The sequence below is a fragment of the Ceratotherium simum genome, chromosome 38, assembly GCF_057802395.1.
Source record: "Ceratotherium simum simum isolate JZ-2026a chromosome 38, ASM5780239v1, whole genome shotgun sequence".
Lineage (NCBI taxonomy): Eukaryota > Metazoa > Chordata > Mammalia > Perissodactyla > Rhinocerotidae > Ceratotherium > Ceratotherium simum.
In genome coordinates this window covers 26,345,932-26,366,868 of record NC_141937.1, presented here as the reverse complement: position 1 = coordinate 26,366,868, position 20,937 = coordinate 26,345,932, and the positions used below count along the sequence as shown (strand labels likewise).

General features: G+C 38.5%; 1 protein-coding gene across 11 annotated transcripts in view; it reads right to left on the bottom strand.

Moving 5' to 3' along the window:
- Positions 1-20,937, bottom strand: part of TAB2 (TGF-beta activated kinase 1 (MAP3K7) binding protein 2) — a 90,339-nt gene that overhangs the window by 18,244 nt on the left and 51,158 nt on the right. For all 11 annotated transcript variants that reach the window (XR_015550146.1, XM_087425218.1, XM_087425215.1 and 8 more), the window contains 2 exons: positions 18,113-18,303; positions 8,974-10,474 (listed from right to left, as the gene is read on the bottom strand). Coding sequence is in view for 10 of the 11 variants with exons in the window: in XM_087425218.1 (XP_087281344.1) it covers positions 8,974-10,474; positions 18,113-18,214 (1,603 nt within the window). In the remaining variant the exon portion in view is untranslated. The remainder of the gene's footprint in view (positions 1-8,973; positions 10,475-18,112; positions 18,304-20,937) is intronic.

The following is a 20,937-nucleotide window of genomic DNA, read 5'->3' as shown; positions in this document are numbered from 1 at the left end:
TACAGCTATCAAAATTAATACACATATCCTGTGACACAGCAGTTCTACTTCTAGTAATCTCTTCTGCCCACATACTTGGACGTGGACACAAATACACATACACAAGATTTGTATTGCAGCAGTCTGTAACAGGAAGACCTTAAGGTCTATCAAGAAAGGATGGTTATCGAGATAACGGTACAAAATACTAAACGGTACAAAATACTACGCAGCCATTTCTTTAGAAAGCAGATCTACATTTCCTGACACGGAATACTCTCAGGGAGATAAAGATAAAAAAAATGATAAAGACAAAAAGCAAGATATTATGTTCCATTTGTATAAAAAGGAGGTATAAATATACATATATGCTTGACATACAGTTTCAATTTCTAGAAGAATACAAAATGAACTGTTTATGATGGCTACTGGTTGTCTCTGGTGAGGGCAACTTCTCATTATATACCCTTTTGTTCTGTTTGCATTTTTTTAAAAAAAAAATCAAGAATATGTAGAAAAATAATATTTTAGTGCAATCCCTATTAGAATCCCAGCTGACTGCTTTGTAGAAATTGACAAGCTGATTCTAAAATTTGTATGAAATAGCAAGAGACCCCGAACGGCCAAAATAATCTTGAAAAAGAACCAAGCAGAACTTACTCAGGTCCCAATTTCAAAACTTATTACAAAGTAATAATAATCAAGACAGTATAGTACTGGCATAAGGACAGACACATACATCAGTGAAAAAGAGTCGACAGTCCAGAAATAAACCACATACTCATGGTCAACTGATTTTCTACAAGACTGCCAAGACAATTTAATGTGCAAAGAAAAGTCTTTTCAACAAATCGTGCTGGGACATCTGGATAGCCATGTGCAAAAGAAGGAAGTTGGACCCTTAACTCATACCATCATTCAGAAATTTAACTCAAAATAGAAGAAAGACCAAAATATATGCGTGAAAACTATAAAACTCTTAGGAGAAAACACTGAGGTAAATCCTCATGACCTTGAATTTGGCAAGTGATTCTTAGAAATGACACCAAAAATATGAGCAATGAAAGGGAAAACAGATAAACTGGACATCAGCTAAATTAAAAACTTTTGTCCTTCGAAAGACACTATCAAGAAAGTGAAAAGATAACTCACAGAATGGGAGAAAATAATTGCAAATCATATTAGGGACTTATATCTAGAATATACAAAGACCTCATACAACTCAATAATAAAAAGACAAATAATCTAATTAAAAATAGGCAAACAATATAAATGGACATTTCTCCAAAGAAAATATACAAATGGCCAATAAGTACATGAAATGATCCTTGACATCATTAGCCATCAGAGAAATGCAAATCAAAACCACAATGAGGTCCCACTTTACAGTCACTAGCTTAGCAAGAATCAGTCAGACAATAGCAAGTGTTGTCGAGGATGTGAAGAAATCAAACTCCTCATACACTGCTGGCGGGAATGCAAAACGGTGCAGGCACTTTGGAAAATAGTCTGGCAGTTTCCCAATGGTTAGACACAGAATTAGTACATGACCCAGCAATTCCACTCCTCGGTATATACTCAAGGGAAATAAAAACAAATGTCCGGGCCGGCTCCGTGGCTTGGCGGTTGAGTGCGCGCGCTCTGATGCTGGCGGCCCGGGTTCGGATCCCGGGCGCGCCCCGAGGCACCACTTCTCCGTCCAACGTGAGGCCGAGTCCCACGTACAGCAACTAGAGGGATGTGAACCTATGACATACAACTATCTACTGGGGCTTTGGGGGGAAAAACTGAATAAATAAAATCTTTAAAAAATAAAAAAAAAAAAAAACAAATGTCCACACAAAAAGTGTACATGAATGTTCACAGTAGCATTATACATAATGGCCAAAAGGTGGAAACAGCCTAAATGTCGATCAACTGAGGGAGGAATAAACAAAATGTAGTACATTGATACAATGGCGTATTATTTGGACATAAAAAAGAATGAAGCACTGGGCCGGCCCCGTGGCTTAGCGGTTAAGTGCACGCGCTCCGCTACTGGTGGCCCGGGTTCGGACCCCGGGCGTGCACCGACGCACCGCTTCTCCGGCCATGCTGGGGCCGCGTCCCACATACAGCAACTAGAAGGATGTGCAACTATGACATACAACCATCTACTGCGGCTTTGGGGGAAAAAAAAAAAAAGGAGCATTGGCAATAGATGTTAGCTCAGAGCTGGTTTTCCTCAGCAAAAAAGAGGAGGATTAGCATGGATGTTAGCTCAGGGCTGATCTTCCTCACAAAATAAATAAATAAATAAATAAAAAGAATGAAGCACTAACACATTCTACAATATGGGTGAACTCTTCAAACATGCTAAGTGAGGTCAGTCAGTCACAAAAGACTGCATATTATAATTCCATTTATATGAAGTGTCTAGAGTATGTAAATCTACAGAGATAGAAAGCAGATCAGTGGTTGCTTAGGGCTGAGGGTGGGGGCAGTGGGATAGGAGGTGATAGCTAAAGGGTATGAAGTTTCTTTCTGAGGTGCTGAAAACGTTCTAATATTGGTTCTGGTGATGTTGCACATATGTGACTATACTAAAAATCACTGACTTGTACACTATAAATGTGTTGCACAGGATGTTAACTCTTTCTCAATAATCACTAAAAATTTTTAAAAAGTACATTAAAAGAATGAAATAGATTTGTCCAAGCTGCAATAATCTTAAAACAGGTTAAGCAAAAAATGTGTAAAGTATATCCTGATAGAGTATATTTATGTTATATATACTGTAGAGTATGTCTGTATTCTATAACCCACATATATTTGTTATATATACTGGTTATATATACTGTAGAGTATGTCTATATTCTATAACCCACATATATTTATGTTATATATACTGTAGAGTATGTATACACCATATAACCCATATATATGGGTATATTATATATACCCACACACATACAGTGTGTTCCCATTAAAACTGTGTGTGTGTGTGCAATTATAAAGGGAAGGAGGATAAAGACCTGCTAATGGAGATCACATCTGATAGCTAAATGGTGGGAGGGCTGGGGGGAAGGGACAGCTCAGTGGTTGAAATGAGACACATTTTTATTGTATCTTCCTTTTTTGGGGTTAGAATTTCTTTTACCATATGCATATATTATCTTCATAATACTCTTCAAAGAGATCAGTTTAATATAGGAAATAACTTGCTAGTAGGCAGAGCCCTTCAAAAATGGAAGGTGCTACCTTAGGAGGCAGCTTGTTCCTCAGAAGGTACTCAAGTATCAAATTACATTGATAGGGATCCTGCAGGACCAAGAGTCAGACGGGTAAGGGGACTGGCTAACCCTTGTTGTTGAACTCTAGATGACCTTTAAAGACTCTTCCAACCCTGAAACTTATTCCAAATCGAAAAGGTAGTTAGTCTTAAGACTGGGAAGAACCTATGAGAAGTACGACAGATTTAACAAAAAAATTCCGTAAGTGGTTTGAAGTCAATTAAGCTTAATTACTGAGTTAATTATTTAATGTGATTTCAGTGTCAGCCTAGTGAGTCAACATTCTAAAAAAGGCATTTCCAATCAGCAGATGCATAAAATACAGTCAAAGCACAAATTAAAAAACTTGAACTAATTTAAATTATATTTCCTTTTGAAAAGAGTATCTAGCCCCCTTAATTTTTGCCATGATTAGCATTTTTATTAAATCTTAAACAGAAAAATGTTGTGATTTGTAGGGAAGCTGGTAAAATAAAATGACAAGGAATGAGAAATACAAAGTCCAAGAAACTAATTTTCATTTCATAATTTTTCTTATTTGTATTTCTATTTTAGGTTCAGAGTCAAGGCTTCTGCTTAACACTATGATAGAACCATAAATATAACTGGAAAACAAAGTATGAAAGTATCATTAAAAATGTTTATGACTTTATATATGTCTTTTTTTTTTTTTTAACAATGCAGTTTACCAGCTAGATCAATACCACAGATGGAGTTTTGCAGAGATAACAGAGAAGGAGAAATCATTTTTGTCAGCAATGTTAGTGTGGTCTTAAGAGCCTCTGGCTATTATAACAAAATATAGAAAGTAGGCCTTTTTTTCTCTGCTGTGAAAATTGGTTTGAATGAGCGAAGCATTTGTTCTCCATTCCTATAGAAGTTGCCAGTGTTACAAAAAGCATACTTCTATGAATGGGAGAGAACACCAGAAAGTCTCAGCATGCACTGAATGATTAAGTATTTATTGGTACTTCTCAGAAGTTAGGCAGTCAAGTGGTCTGACTCAAAGGGGAAAAAATGTAGTTATCTGGCTAGTAATCTAACTGCTGGTAAGCAATTTTCACTTGAACACTTGTTCTTCTTAGCAGGTCGAGTAAGAGTCTTCTTCACATCTATAGGCTTTAAACTGAAATTTCCCTCTAATCTGAATTTGTTTTTTCTATTTGGCACTCATTTTTGTCTCTGATTCCTGTTGTACTTTAAAGACTCAAGTGTAATTTATTTCCTTTAGGGGGTGGTGGTAGACTTGGTGCTGAGATGAGCGGGTTCCTGGTAGAAGTTTCATTAATTTACCTCTTCTTATTCTGCTCATTATATAGCAGAGGGTATATCAAACAATATCTTTTATAAACATAAATTCTCATTTTTGAAATTTCTATTATAGTATTTTTAGATTTCAAACGTTAGATGAAATATAAACAAAAACTGCCCACATTTTGGTTACCAAATTTATTTATGTATGTTTCCTTCTCAATTTGAGAAAATACTTTCCTGTGATTCTAGCACCTGGCTCAACTTATTTTTCTACTCTAAAACAGTATGTTCCAGGAGCTTTAGAAAGATCAACTTCACTGTAGTAGGGAGAGATATTTCTTTTCTCTTTACTACTCATACCACACAAACTAGAGTTCAGAAAAGATCCTTCTTAAAGATCAGTATAATTCGGGTCACCTCACTTAGTACGCAACAAGTGCTGTGGAAACTGTCAAGCATCATGCACGTGTAAGTTAACACCATCAACCACACATTCTTCAGAAAGGGACAATTTTTTGATTTGACTGGAACCAAGTCAGAGAAATACTAGATGAAGATTCTGTCACTGGATGATAGGTAAACCTGGGTCAACACCAGTCCCACAGTAAGCAGAGGAAACGAGACGGAAGGCTGCAGAAGAGCACCCTCGACAGTGCGCACAGGCAGACAACGCAAGGTGCAGAGCCACAGGAACGTTACAGGATTCCACATGCGTGTGCGTATGAATACAGCAAGTGGTTGTGGCGGTCACGGTGTCTGCAGGCTGCCAGCGCAGAGGAGCAATCTGAGTGCAGACTCTGGGCCACCCCGTGTTCAAGGCAGGCTGTGAGTTCTCAAACCAGAGCCTTCACTCATCAGCAATTGTTGTCTTTTACCTTCAGGTGCCTTTAGAAGGTGCTCCCTACACCTATCCAGGGTATTACTTCATTGTCTCAAGTTATTTCTAATTATATTTATGTACTGTGATTTCTCTCCCTATAGCTGCCTATTTCTGTTTATTTTGACTGAGTGATCTTTTAGCTCCACGTTTCTCAAACTGAGACCCATGTGGCCCCACAGTGGTGGACCAGGGGTTACAGCAAACTACAGGGGGGAATGCGAAGCATCTTTCCAGAGGGTTTATCTTGAAAATGAGGAAAGACATTAGAGTGCTGTGGTTAAGAGTGTGGGCTCTGCTGTCAACTTCCTCGGTTAGAATCTTGACTCTGTCACTTGTCCTCTGGCAAGGTAATTAACCTATCTGCTCCTAAGTATTTTAATCTGAAAATAAGACTACTACTACTGCCTACTTTATAGCTGGTTGTGAGAAATAAATGCCCATTTATTTGGAGCAGTGCTCAGCACACAGTGAGCTCTCAGCAGGTATCAGTTACTATATATCTTAACATTAGATTCTTCATCTTTTCCCCCCTTGAGCAAATAGAAGCAAGGATGGAGCAACAGGAAATGCTGGGGGATGGAGTTAGACAGGGGGACCAGGGACAGTCTCATTGGGAAGGTGACTTCTGATACAGACCTGAAGAAGGTGAGGGAGCTAACTGTGGCTTCTGGGAGAAGAGACTTTCAGACAGAGGGAACAGCAGGTCCAAAGGCCCTACAGTAAGCCTTCTATGTTGAAGGAACAGCAGGAAGGCCGGGAGGGCTGGCACAGAGTGAGTGAGGTGGGGAGTACAAGGAAAAGAGATGCGGAGGGACAGCGGATCATGCCAGGCTTTGCAGCTCCTACCCAGAACGAAACAGACAGCCACCACGTGTAGAGGAGTGATCTGAGCTGACTGATGCCTTTCAGCGGCCTCTGGCTGCTAAGCTGAAAGAAGACCATAAGGAGGAAGGGGGACAGCAGGCAGGCTACAGCCACAGTCCACCTGAGAGGCCATGGTGGCTCAGACCAGAGTGGTGACACGACGGGGGTGGGAAGAAAAGACAGAACTCTTGATACACTTTGAGGGTTACAGTTGACAGGATTTATTGTCAAATTAGATGTGAGGTGTAAAAGAGACGAGCCAAGGATGTTTCTGAAGTTTCTGGCTTAATCACTAAAAAAATTAAGTTGCCATTAACTGAGACGGGAAGACTGATCACAGGAGGAGGAAGCTGGGGGGGAATGTCAGAAGCTTTCAGACACAGTAGACTTGAGACGCCCAGTAAACATTCAAATGGAGATGGTAAATAGGTCGATGTTAAATAGGCAGTAAACTGGCCTGGAATTCAGGGATTAAGTCCAGGTTAAAGTTACAAATTTGGGAGTCATTAGCATATAGTGATATTTACAGTCATGGGCCTCACTTTATAGTTGCTTGCAGTATAGTATAGTTGCAGAGTTAGCGCCAAAGACATCATTTAGGGAACAGTATAGACAGAAATGAGAAGAGGGCAAGGATTGAGCTCTAAGGCTTTTTTTTCCCCTTTGGTGAGGAAGATTGACCATGAGCTAACATCTGTGGCCAATCTTCCTCTGTTTCGCCGAGGAGATTGTCCCTGAGCTAACATCTGTGCCCATCCTCCTCCATCTTGTATATGGGACGCCACCAGAGCACAGCTTGATGAGCGGTGCGTAAGTCCACACCTGGGATCTGACTCTGAGAACCCGGCCCCTCTGAGGCTTTGATGTCACTTTTTTGAACAAAGAGGTGGAAGGTCAGAGAGGTGAGGGAGAACTAGCAAATAACGGGAGAGGTGGAAATCCCAGTGCAGGGTCCTAGAAGTCAAACGAACAACATGTTTCACAGAGAAGGTGCTCAACTGTGGCAAATGCTGCTGATACACAGGTCAGGAAGAGGAGGGCTGAAGACGACTACTGGGTGTGGGAACAGCGCCGTTACTGATGACCTAGAGAAGAGCAAATCCGGGTGACCGTACTGGGAAAAGTCCTGACGGGAGCAGATTCTGGAGAGAATGGGAGAGAAACTGGAGATAGCAAGTTCAAGTAACACTTCATTTTCACACGCCAGTTAAATTTGAGTATCTTACGTCTACTTCAATAGAAAATTCCCCTTATCAAATTATCTTCATAAAAAATTTACTCTCCATTTAAGAATCAGCAACTTTCCAAACACAGGAAATCTGTTATTCTGATGGAAGGAGAGGAGGAGAAGAAAGGACTTTGGGGGCAGAATAGGAATTAAATATCAGTAGAATAAATAACGGTATATTAAAATTCACATACTGCTGAAACTGAACAAAAATGGTTCCAGTTTAGTCACAGATATATGGAAAATAAAAAAATGTTTCAGAACAACTCCTAGTGCAATCAGAACCACCCATGGACTTTTAAAATACACACATGCACGCACGCGCACACACACCTAGGCTTTACCATTCAGAGATTCTGAGCGAGTGAGTTTGGGCTGAGCCCCGGGCATTTTTATTTTTTGAAAGCTCCACAGGTGATTACGAAATCTGAAAGCATCACAGCCTGGCTTGGGTTGAGAATCACTAGAATATATTTGTTTAAAACATAAAATAAGCCACAACAATCAGGCTCCTCTAAGAAATTCAGCAGTAAAATCAGTATTTTAGAAATTTTTAAAAGGACAAGTAGTACTAGCAGTAGTAGGAGGCTGCATGCTGCATGGGGGTGATGATATGGTATTTTCCAACCTATGATACTTGGAACAATTCACTGAGGATACAAAGATGACTAAGATATGTCGTTCCTTTAAAGGACTCACAGCTAATCCACAAATGTGTGTCGATATTCAAGAAAACACTTATCCTCTCCTTTCTTATCTGAATGAATTTAACAGTTTTCTACTGAAGATTAAGTAACTTAAGGGGTCAGATAAAACATGATATGACAGAAATTACCTCTACCAATATCAACTAGTCTATTTCAGAAAAGGATAATCAAGTGAGATAGATTACAACCAACATTCTTATTCACAATTCCACATAGAAAGGTTGCATTAACTGATGCTGAAGGAAGGCTGAAAGAGACGAGTATCAGAAATAGGATTCAAATTTCTCATTGAGTTGGATTATTCTAGGACTCATAGCAATTTAGACTTTGATAAGAAATAAGACTAACAATGTCGATTAGAAAAAGGAGAGAAGAGAATTCTTCTGGTCAAAGAAGGCAGATGTACTATATTAGTCGGTCCACTACTCTCTTATTAAAATGTGTTTTTTTATGAATTTTTATTTGCAAAAATTTTAAAGTGAAAGTCAGCAACACCACAGGTAAGATAGTAACTGAAAAGAAAGTTATAAACATTAAGAAAACAAACACACAAACCAGTGTTGATTATTCTGCACATCTGATGACTCTATCATCAAACTTCAAGTTATACAATAATAAAACTGAAATTCAAAATTTATATGAATACTCTCAAAGGTTCTTAAGTTAGAATTATTTGAGGCAACATTTAAAAAATGAAATAATAATGCGGATACCGATTTCTGCAGTGAAATCAAATGCACCAATTAAGCCCAGCATGGAAAATGATCCCACTTGCAGTATGATTATTACCTTGTGTGTAGGCAGCATCGTCAGATCCCATACTCAACTTCCGTGCTTCACTTATTCTATCCACATGTGCTAAAGCAGGGTCCGTGAGGTGCTGAATATTCTCTGTTTCTACATAATGATCAGGATGATTGAGAAGATTTGCAAGTTCAAAGGTGGGGGACACCACCCCTGGCGAAACTGCAGGGGGTTTATTGGGAGAAACTGTAATTTTGAAAGTATATTTTGTGTTGGGTTGAGTGACCACCACCCGAGGAGAAGTCGCAGAGTTGTTGCCCATTGCTCGACTTTTGGGAGGGTGGTGATGAATGAAGGCAGGACCCATGCTCACTTGCCCAGACACGTTCCTGGAGGCAGCAGATGCTCCCGAGTTTGTGGATATGAAGAGGGTGGGCTGATTCCGCATGCCCTGCTCATCTCCTGTGGTGGCATTAGCTGAAATATAGACCTTCGGCTGACTGCGGGACATCACCTCATCAGTATTGGGGGGACTGGCAGCTATGTAAACAGTGGGCTGATTTCTATTTAAGGTCTGGCTGTTGACTGAAGAGGAACTGCTGGAGGTCCGAGGTCCAGAACAACGCAACTTTGAAGAACTGTTTCTTTGTGGGGGTTCAAGTTTGATTTCAATCTGGTTTTTTCGAGGTCCTGTTGAAATATTCTGAATGTTATATTGGCTATGGGCAGAAGACTGTGAGCTACCAGATGAATGAATTGTTGGTGGTTGCGGAGTAGTAGGTGAACTGATGGGCATGTAGACATGAGAGGTCTGGTGGCCTTGCTGATTTGGCTGCTGGGCTGAGGTATGTGACAGAGGATTAGGTGCAGGATAAGTAGTCCAGGGACCAGGCTGTGAAGGTTGATAGACTTGTTGAGGGTTCATGGGATTAAACTGAGATACCCAGCCAGAATGTTGCTGTGTCTGTCGAGTTGTACCACTAGGAGTTGTAATGTAAGGCCTAATGTAGATAGAATTTCCCTGTGGACTGTTAAGTACAGGTGGAGGTACACCATGTATGTGCAAAGATGTAGGAGTATTACGACCAGTCTGGATATTCGGGGCTAAAGTTACCATAATGGGATTAAATCTGGGAGTTTGTTGAGAAAGGTTAGATGTTCCTTTGCTGCCTAAGTGAAATCCAAGGTGTGGTGCTGAATTTGAAGCACCAGACGCACTGGACAGTCCAAAAACATTAAAGCCTTGAGGAACTTGAGCTGGTGCTGTCTGCGGCTCCTGCTGAAACAGCTCATTATTAGACTGACCACCTTGAAGCTGCCCATCACTAATGCTGTGCGTTAGAGTCCTGCTTCCATTCATTCTATTTCCTTCTCTCCCATGGTGGTAAACATTCTGTGACTGCAAGTCCAAGTTGAGAGAAGTCATGTGATTGCGTAGACCAGAAATTCCAGAATCATCCGAAAAATTCAAGTCTCCTTCACCATAAAGATACCTTGTACTCTCCTGGGAGAGAACTGCACAGCAGGCATCCAGGTTATTATTATTCTATAAAACAAAATAAAAACAGCTTGATGTTAACAACCAGAAGCTAATGCTTATACTCTTATCATTACTAAAATATTACATGATTAACAAGTAATTAGTTAATACAATTATAACAGATATATTTGAACCTTCTTATTTGAGACGAACTATTTTTTACGCAAATAGTTGAATTAGAAATCCTCACTACTAATGTAATGGAAAAGTTCTCTAGCAATAGCTAAGTGAACCAAGTCATTTTTCTGTTTTAGGAGCTATTTTATAGTAAAATAGATTCATACAAATACAGTAAAACTACAACCTAATTAAATATGCAATTTGAATGCTGAACAAAATATAACCATGCAACTTAAGCATATAATACGTATAATTAAATATTTTGCACATTAAGTGCTATATAAATTCTTTTAAATTAATGATCTTTTAAAAATTTGTATTTGAAGTATTTAAATACAAGTTCCAAAATTCATAACAAAGTCATTTCAATTCCTTACATGCTTCCTCTTAACTTGCATAAAAAAGAAACATATATATAATATACATATATGAAATATAAGCTCAAGGTGGCCTCCAGAGTAACCGAGTTCATATCTCTGCCTTCAGATAGTATCACTCAAGAGAAATGAAAAAAAAACCAAACCAAAACCAAAACCAACACCAACCCAGATTGTTTCTAAAGAATTCTCAAGAGAGTGACTAACCATTACTCATAAATCATCCAAAAAAACATTTAGTGAACACCTACAATATGCACAGCACTCTGTTTAAGACTATGAAAGCCTCAATGACACACAAAACCAAACTTTTCCCTAGAAGAGCTTGCAACTCGATTAGGGAGACAAAACGTGGATTTCTGAAAAGGTAACATTATTAAAACGTGAGTATGTGTCAAATAATAAGTGGTACTGCAGTTCCACAGAGAGTTAATCCTGTAGGCTACTGCAGAAAAGACTGTGTTAATGAGGGAGGTATGGGGTCTGACGGGTTTCATAGACAGCAGGACTTGGACAGGAAACCAAGAATTCTTGTTGAAGGGAATGGCATGAGTACAGAAAGGCATCAATGTGATAGTTAGGTAAAAGCACGTTCCGAACAAGGTGACTGGAACAGAGTTGTCTGGAGTTAAAGGTTTGTATTGGAAATTTCATGGAACAAACTGTTAGAAAAGCAGATTGGGATTAAATAATTGAGGATTTTGCAAAATGAGTCACAGTGGAGCCTGGACTTTAACACAGGCAATGGGGAGAGCAGCTGAACGTAGATGAACAGAGAAGCGAAGACACAAAGGGTGTTTTGCGAAGAGAAGTCTATTGATACTTCAGAGGAATAGAAGGAAAAAACTTTTTGACAAGAAGACCAGTTAGAAAATATGAAATAATAACTGCTTGATAGTGGAAACAAATTATGAAAAATACAAATAGTCAACACAATTTGGCTACAAGAGGGAAAGAGAATTCAAAGACGACTGGAAGCTTAGGAACCTGACAGAAAGGGGACGGTTTTAGACATAAAAAAGATGAATAACCAAGTGAAAATGTCTACAGGTGGTTTGATACGAGATAAAATCTTATTAGAGAAAACTGAACTGAAAAGGCATCTTGAAGCCTTGTTAAGAAATGACAGTCCACAGTTTGAACATGGAATGCAAAAGAAAAGGTTAGTGACCAAAGTTTGATGCTTTTCCTCCCCAAACCAACAGTTCAAATCTCTCATGCTATAAAAACCTTTTTACCCTACTCATACTCTGAATTGATATATATTAGCATTTCAAATAAAATTTAAAAATTCATCACAATCTTTATCAAGTTATTTGATTTTATTATAGTTAGACTTTATTTTTTGCCAAACCTAATTGGTGCTTTTTGCTTCAAGCTACCTTTATTGCTCTTCCTAGTAAATTCTTCTCCCTTCTAAGCCCAAACTGACAAAGACCCCATCATCTTCTCATCTCCTTTCTGCCAACATTCCCAAATTAAAATGCATATTCCTCGCCAAAACCAATCTCACATTTCCTTTTTAAAAGCTGATACTCATATTTACAAAGTCTTCCTCTCTAATTCTCTCGAGCTCTCACAGATCCCTTCAATCCTTTATAATCTCTGATTATTTAATATGGTCTAGTCCCAGCTATGCCATAACTCACATGCCCTTAGGTTACGTACCCTCTACAGACATCGCTTTCTTATCAGCAAAACATAAAAGAACTTACAGGGATTTTATAAGGCTACAAGAGGATAAAAGGAAATGTACTTTTTATTAAATTTTTTAAAATATGCAAAAATAGAGAGTAAATATGATAATCTCCCCTATATTTATCATCACTCTTTAACATTATCAATATACGGCAAATCTTTTTTCATCCAATATGTATGCCCTAGCTACTCTCTCCATCAAGCTAGATCAAGTCTCAGATATTATTTTGTTTTCATCTGTAAATACTTCAAAACAGGGCCGGCCCCGTGGCTTAGCGGTTAAGTGCTCGCGGTCCGCTACTGGCGGCCCGTGTTCGGATCCTGGGCGCGCACTGACGCACCGCTTCTCCAGCCATGCTGAGGCCGCGTCCCACGTACAACTAGAAGGATGTGCAGCTATGACATACAATTATCTACTGGGGCTTGGGGTGGGGAAGGAGGAGGATTGGCAATAGATGTTAGCTCAGAGATGGTCTTCCTCAGCAAAAAGAGGAGCATTAGCAGGGATGTTAGCTCAGGGCTGATCTTCCTCTCTCTCACTCACTCTCTCTCACACACACACACACACACACACACACACACACACACACACACACACACATAATGTATCTTTAAAAAAATAGGGACTTTAAAAAAACATAACCACAATGCCATTATCATACCTTAAAATAATCAATACTCAATATCACCTGATATCCAAATAGTGTTCAAGTCCCCTGATTGTCTCATAAATGTCTTTTTAGTTTAAATCAGGATCTAAGCAAGGTTCACATATTTCATTTGGCCGACATGCCTCTTAGGTTTTTTTTAATATAAATTAACCAACCCTTCTCTCTTTTAAAAATTTTCCAGCCATTTGTTTGTTGAAAAACTTTGTCCAGTAGACTTTCTCATCTGGACTGGGTGACTGCACCCTGTGGTGTCAATATCCCCTGTAATCCACTGTAAACTAGCAGTTATACACAGAGGTGGGGGCAGGTCCACGTACGAATTTTTGTCCAGACTCTTCACAGGGTCTACCTTACTGCATCGCACAAGCAGGCATAACATCTGCCTTTGCATGATCTTAAAGCTGATTGTCGGATTCTGACGTCGTCAGCTTGATCCAGCTAACAAATTTTAGCAGCTACTGATGATCACTGTTTAGAAATTTTATTTCACTAGGGGTTGCAAAATGGTGATATTGGTGATATCCCAATGATGAGATTCCTTCCTCATGTATTAGATGCAATTCTTCCTCAAAGAACTTGCTCTCTTCAACTATTTGGTTACTCTTACACAGAAGAGGCAGGATAAATAAATTCTCTTTACTGGTTTTTAAAATAGTGAATTGGTGCCCTAGTAACCTCTAAAGGCGACGAAGACTTATTTTTAGTATCATTATAAATCCCTGTATCTTGAACATTTTGACGTGTGTCAATGGATTGTGGTCATTATATCCTGTCTTCAAGCTGGTGGAAATGACTTCAAGTTGGCTCCTGTATATATGTGACATGAACCCAGCAGCCCATATATCATAGCATTCCTGCTTTACGGTATGACAAGATGTCCAAGATCATCTTGTACACTTCCTATCCCAGACCTGGAACCAGCTATTTCTCAAAGCAGCCCTGGTTACTTTTAGTGGAAACTGTAGAGGACTCCCTTCAAGTATCAAAAGGGGTAGGAAGAATTTTTAAAAGGTTGAGAATCATTGTTTTTTTTGTATATGTACAAATCTGCATTCTCTCCAAAGCTACAAAAGAGTCTGAATCGTTATTTCCGGTTCTCTTTCATTTTCCCCCAAGCTTCTTGCACAGACACAGAGACCACAGATAGTATCAAAGTATTAACTATGACCATCCTTCTCAAACTCCTATTCACTCACTCCTTCAACCAACATTTACTGAGCATCCATTAGGCAGGTAGAAAGGAATATAACTGCCACTCTTAAAGATTCTCAGAGTCCAGTGGAGGAGGTTAATGTGTACACAAATATAATGCAGAATGGTAGGTGTTTTAATAGAAATACGGATAAGGACTATGGGTGGAGGTCATCTGAGAAGGCTTCAACAAAGGATACAGTACTTAAATACCAAGTCTTACAGATACTGAACGAACAATATTTAATGCATTACTTCGGAAAGAAATAGCAATTTTAAACTTACAGATGCAATCATTATATTAAGAGAATTAAAAAATAATGAAAAATTGAGTTGAAAAAAGAAAAACTCAAAGCACCAACTATGCAACATTTCACACTATTCTAAGATTTAATTACCAAATATAAATAAATTTTAAAGATATGAATTACACCTGCTGACAATATAGCCATCTTAGAGAATCTACAGCACAAGGAAATGATGTGAGTAGCTCCAAAGAGAGGGATCTGAGCATTAAATAAGTCAAGAAGAGAACAGAGGATAGATACTTCTGTTCTCCTCCTAAGATGTAAGATGTTTACGCACATGTATACATGTTTACGCACATGTACACAATGTGGCAGCATGGCAAGATCCTTTAACTACTAATTTCTTATATTTTGTATTCTATGTTTTTTTCATCTGGAATAGTTCTGAATCAGTATATTATAGGGAGGATCTCTCTAGAGCAAAGACAGAAGCCTACCCAACGGAAAACGGGAGAGCAGATCCCAAAAGAAAGGCTGTCACCAAGTAAGAGATGTTTACACTACTACATGTGGAGGTAGCTTAATTTGCCTTTACAGTTTAAAAATAGTTCTCCAAATTTGGGAAGACTTACAGCCTAGTTGTATCCCCAGAGGAGCACTCTCCATTCCTTCTGTCACATTTCTTGTTATATCAGCTAAAAAGCACATTACTTGGATGTCCAGAATGACTATCAACTCAATTTAAGAGTGTGGTCTGCCTCACGGGTAATTTGCAAGCACAACAGATTCCATTTTAGTTATCACTAGGCGCTGGGCAGCATGCCGCAGGGAGGTTTGTTGTTTGAAATCAGATTAACATAGCAAAGGTGCTATCACTGGGTGCTCAAAAGAAATGCAAAATCATCTATTTTCTATTTCTTGGTAAAGTAGAAAATATGCTTATTTTATTTTTTAAAAAACAGATAATTCATTTACACAGATCAAAACAATATAAAAGATGTTTATGTTGAGAAGTCTCACTCCCATCTCTATCCCCATCTGGCCTGTTCCTTCTTGCCCCCTATGGATAACCATCATTTATTAATCTTGTTTTTAATCCTTCCAATATTTCTTTATGCAAACAGGAGCAAATATACACACCTGTGTATACTTATTCCCCCTGCCCTCAGCTATATACACTGCTCTGTGTTTTGTTTTCTTAATACATCCTGAAGATCATACTATAAAAGTACATATAGTTCTTTATTTTTTGAAAACATTTTAAACAAGTCTGCAAAGGGCTCTATGTTGTACTCCAAGTTAAGATACTTTAAAATCTCTACAGCTGGGCTATCGGGAAAGTTGTGGACAGCTCTCTCAATATCAGGTCTTACAAAATTTTACCGAAGAACCTATACTATTTTTCTGTTTTTCAATGCCTCACTAAACACTCTCAGTTTATAGTCTTACTTTATCACAAAGGTCTATTTGAAAAGTTAGGAAGAGGCACCTGGGCTCTAGGGGCAGACACCTCCCCCAGTACCTCTGCTCCTCCCAGACTTTCTCTAGCTTCTGGCTCCCTTCTTACTTGTTTTTTCCTCTTTCATGTTTTTCTCTCACATCCTACATCGACAAGTGTGGACTACTGACTCATTCACCAAATATTTATGATAGTTCTTCTACCAGTATTACTGTTACTAGTACTGGCTGCTAACATTTATGGAGCCTCATTATGAATCAGAGGTCCTACCAGTTGCTTTACCTGCATTATCATATCTAATTCTCTGTGAAGTTTTTGATTTCCATTGTACAGCTGGGAAAAATGAGGGTCAGAGAGGTTAATTAAGTTACTGCTAGTAACTGTCAAAACTTGAACTCAATCTGTTTATCATCAAAACACATGCTATTTATTATTTTTAAATTTTATTTATTTCCCTCCAGCTTTACTGAGATATGATTGACAAAAATTGTATATATTTAGGCTGCACAATGTGATTTTTTAGAGATGTACAATGTGATGATTTAATATACACATACATTGTGAAATGATTACCACAATCAAGTTAATTAACACAACTACTACCTTTTTTTTTTTGGTGGTAAGAACACTTAAGATCTACTCTTTTAGCAAATTTCAAGTACACAAGACAGTATTATTAACTCAAGATATATGATCTTAAACACTATACTATAGAAGGGGCCAGGCAAGTCCAGAGAATTCCCATCGGCTGAGGACGACTACAGCACAGGCGTGAGGGGGAGGACGGGCAAGAGTCCAGGCTGCAGAAGGCAGGGCTCCAGACCACAGAACGCTCCAGTCAAGACACGTGGACTTGACTCTGAAGGGCATGGGCAGCGATCACGAGGGTTTAAGCAGGTAAACACACCATAAAATCTGCATTTAGAAAGACACTTTGGCAGAAGTGAGGAGGATGGACTGGGGAGACCAAAACTGGATTAGACTGAGGGCAGCTAGACCAATTAAATGTACAGACAAAAGGCGATACGGGTGTGATTAAAATGTAATCACTTGATATCAAGTACACTAACTGAGCTTTTAAAAGTTTCATACAATTCCAAACTTGAAAAATCACTTGTCAAGAGTAAACATGTCTGAGCCCAAATTACTTTATATCTGAGCCCAAATTACTTTATATCTTTAACAAGCTGAAAAAGAGTTTTTGATAGAAAGATTTCCAATTTAATCAAATGAGAAGGCACAACTATCACTAAATATTTAGAATTATGGATTTCTAAAACTGAACATACTAAGAAAAACGTAAAAATTTATTAGATGTTTAGTGATATTAATTGGGAAATTTACAGATTAAATTAAAAAATATAAAAACAAACTTTTTTCTTTAGAATTGGGACCTTAGGCACTGTCTAGTCAAATTCCTTTAACAGATAAGAAAACTAAAGTATAAAGAAGGCATATTACTTGCCAAATATGCTTGGGTGCCCATTTAGGACTAGAACTCAACTTTCCTGACTCCTTACTTAATGATTTTTTCACTTTCATATGAAGATCTGGAATTTTAAAAAGTTCTCCTGGCAAAAAAGGAGGGGAAAAGTGAAGCAACCTCATAGTAAGGAAGTAGGGACCATGTATCAACCCTTTACGTCGGGATCTCATTTAATCCTCACATCTATTTTACAAGGTAGGTGTTATCCATACTACAGATGGGGTACAGACAGCCTAAGTAACTTATGAAAAGCCACAAGACTATCAGACACCAAAGCGCATCTCTCTTCATCACAGCACACTAATGTCAACAAGAAGATCAAAGAGTTTTCTTTCAATGTTTAAAAAAAACACCAGGTTTGTATCAATAAATTCAGAAATCATTGAACACTGACCTGTAGCATGCACCTGGACACAACAACTTCAGGCACTTCAGGGAATTTTTGTCGCAGGTCATGTAAAACCTGAAAATCAATTTGGTGGCTTCCTTGGGCCATTCGTATATTGCCTGATCAGGACTATTTGTACAGTAGGCAATTCTAGGCCTTAGTGGAAAGAGTACTCATCTCTTCTGTCCAAGCATTTTCTGTGAAAGAAAGAAAAAAAATTTTAATGAGAACTGATTACAGAATGAATATTCTTGTGGATTTAAAATTTCAATACAAAAGGGTACGTGCTTTAGTACCTAACATTTAATATAAACTATAAAAATATTATTTAGTTATATAATGCTTTCCAAATAGTTATACTGTCTTTTCAGTTTATAACTCCTGATGGCAAACTTCTAGATTGTATATATCTAGCTGTATGCTTTATAATGGCTGGGCCAAAAGGCATTCAAATAAGAAATTATTGTCAAGGTTGACTTACCCCATTCTTTTAAAAGGGGAAAATGAAGAACTTGACTGATTTTTTCTTAAGATAAGAAAAGGACAGCCTGAGGCGAGTAATCTTATTTACTCTACTTAAAATTCTTAAAGTTTGGATCCTGAAAAAGTTTGGTTCTACAAATGACTTTGCATGCTTTGCCTAAATATGATCTATAACCCAATACATTTGGTATTTTGTACTAACTTTCAGATACACTTAATCCTTAAATGTGTAATCAATTCAATCTCAGGGGCTTAGTAGCATTTTATTCCCTCTCCTTCTACTAAATCAGTATTTAAAAAATACTAATGCTTGGGCTCCAACTCCAGAGGTTCTGATTTAATTGGATGGGGAGCAGCCTGGGCACATGGATTTTTAAAAGTTCCCTAATGTGTGACCAAAGAGAACTATCTACCTTACTTTTATTCCTAATATTCCTAATGAAAACCATGTTTAATCTTGAAAGCCTCTTTGGGATATCAACAGTATATGTGTATATTAAACCTAAATAACAAATTAAAATATTTAAAATCATATCATCTGCTTAACAATTAAAACAATTCATTTTAGGATAAATTTAACAATAAGACAATCTCTTGAAAACAAGTTTCTTATCTGTCGTATTTCTCTTTTAATCTTGTTAACATAAGGTTAAAAAATACAAGTGTGTAAACTCCACAGGAATTAGGACTAGAGGAATTAGGTGTTTTTTGTCAATTATGGTGTACCTAGCACTCTGTAGACAGTTTTCAGCATAACAGTAGACATTAAAATATTTTTGCATAAATTTAGTCACGATAGAACTTCTGAGTCTTTAATAGATTAAAGCTCATTTAGATATCATACCTAGCAAAGTCTTTCAGCTTTTTATTATCCTTTGATTAAATTTACTTAATTCTTTTGTCTGTGTGACTTCAGCTCAGTTACAACTCATAGGTAAAAGCACTGCCAAACCAAGTTATTTGCATTACAGATCTCCCAAATCTATTTCTATGTAAAACACACACACACACAATTTTGGCACTCAAAGTAGTATTTCTACAAATGGGTTGCAGAATAAAGAAAGAGAAGTACCGCAAATCAGTAAATGATATTTAAAAATAATTTAAGGGGAGATAACCATGCTACAGGACCGCTCATCTTGAGAAAGCCCCTTGACTTCACTCCAGCTCTCAGCTCATTTCTCTGCCCCTTCCCTCTTTTGTGCTACAACTCCTTGAAAGGGTTGTTTACCTAAGTGTCTTCATTTCCTTCCTCCTAATGTCTTTCAAATCTACCCCAATCAAGCTTTCATAGTTTTTCCCTGCTGAGACTGCACTTATCAAAGCCGTCACAGACCTCCGAGTTGTCAAACCTACCGCTAACCATCACTCCTCACTCCTCATCTTACCAGACCTCTCAGCAGCTTATGACCAACCCCCACCCCTACCCCGCCCCCACCACCACTCCCTCCCTCTTTAAGCAATTTCTTCACTTGGCTTCTGAGATTTACACTCTTCTGGTTTTCCCCCTACCCACTGGCAGCTCCTTCTCAGCCTTCTTTGTCAGATCTCTTCCTTTTCTGGATGTCTAAATGTTGCTGGGCTATGGAGTTCAGATCTAGGGTTTCTTTTCAACTGTACCTGCATTCCTCTTGAAGGTAATCTCATCCAAACACACTGCTTTACACAGAGGCTTTGCAAATTGCTATCTCCAACTCCAAGGGAGCTCTCTCCTTTGAGTTCCAGACCACCACAACCACTGCCTGTCTGACATCTCTTTTTGGATATCCAAAATTCAGTTCAAACTTAGTATGTCCCCAATTGAACTCGTAACTTCCCCCATCCAAACCAACCCTTTCCCAGTCTTTTTCATCTCAGTAAATAGTACCACCATTCATCCAGTTGGTCCCTCTCACATCCCACATCTAATCCACCATCAAGGCTTGTTGGCTGTATCTGCAAAAAAAATATTCTCAATCTGACCCCTTTTCCCCGGCTCTGTTACTGCTCTTGTCCGAGCTGACATCATAATTCACTGGACAACTACTGCCAAGGTCTCCCGACTGGTCTCCTCCCTGCCTTCACTCTTTGCTCTGCCCTAAACCCCATCCTATTGGGTGCTGTGATCTTTCTGAAAAGTAAATCAGAGCAATCATTCCTCCTGCTCAAAATCCAAAAGACAAGGCCCCTGGCAAACTGCCATGCCTCGGACTTCATTTCCTACTACTCTCCTTGTTCCTTCAGTTCCAAACTGAGTTCCCTTGGTTCGGGTTACTTCTCAAAGACGCCAAGTTCAATCCTCCCTAGGGCTTCTGGACTTGTGCTCTTCTGTCCGGAACACTTTTCCCCCAGATCCTCAAATGGCTCCT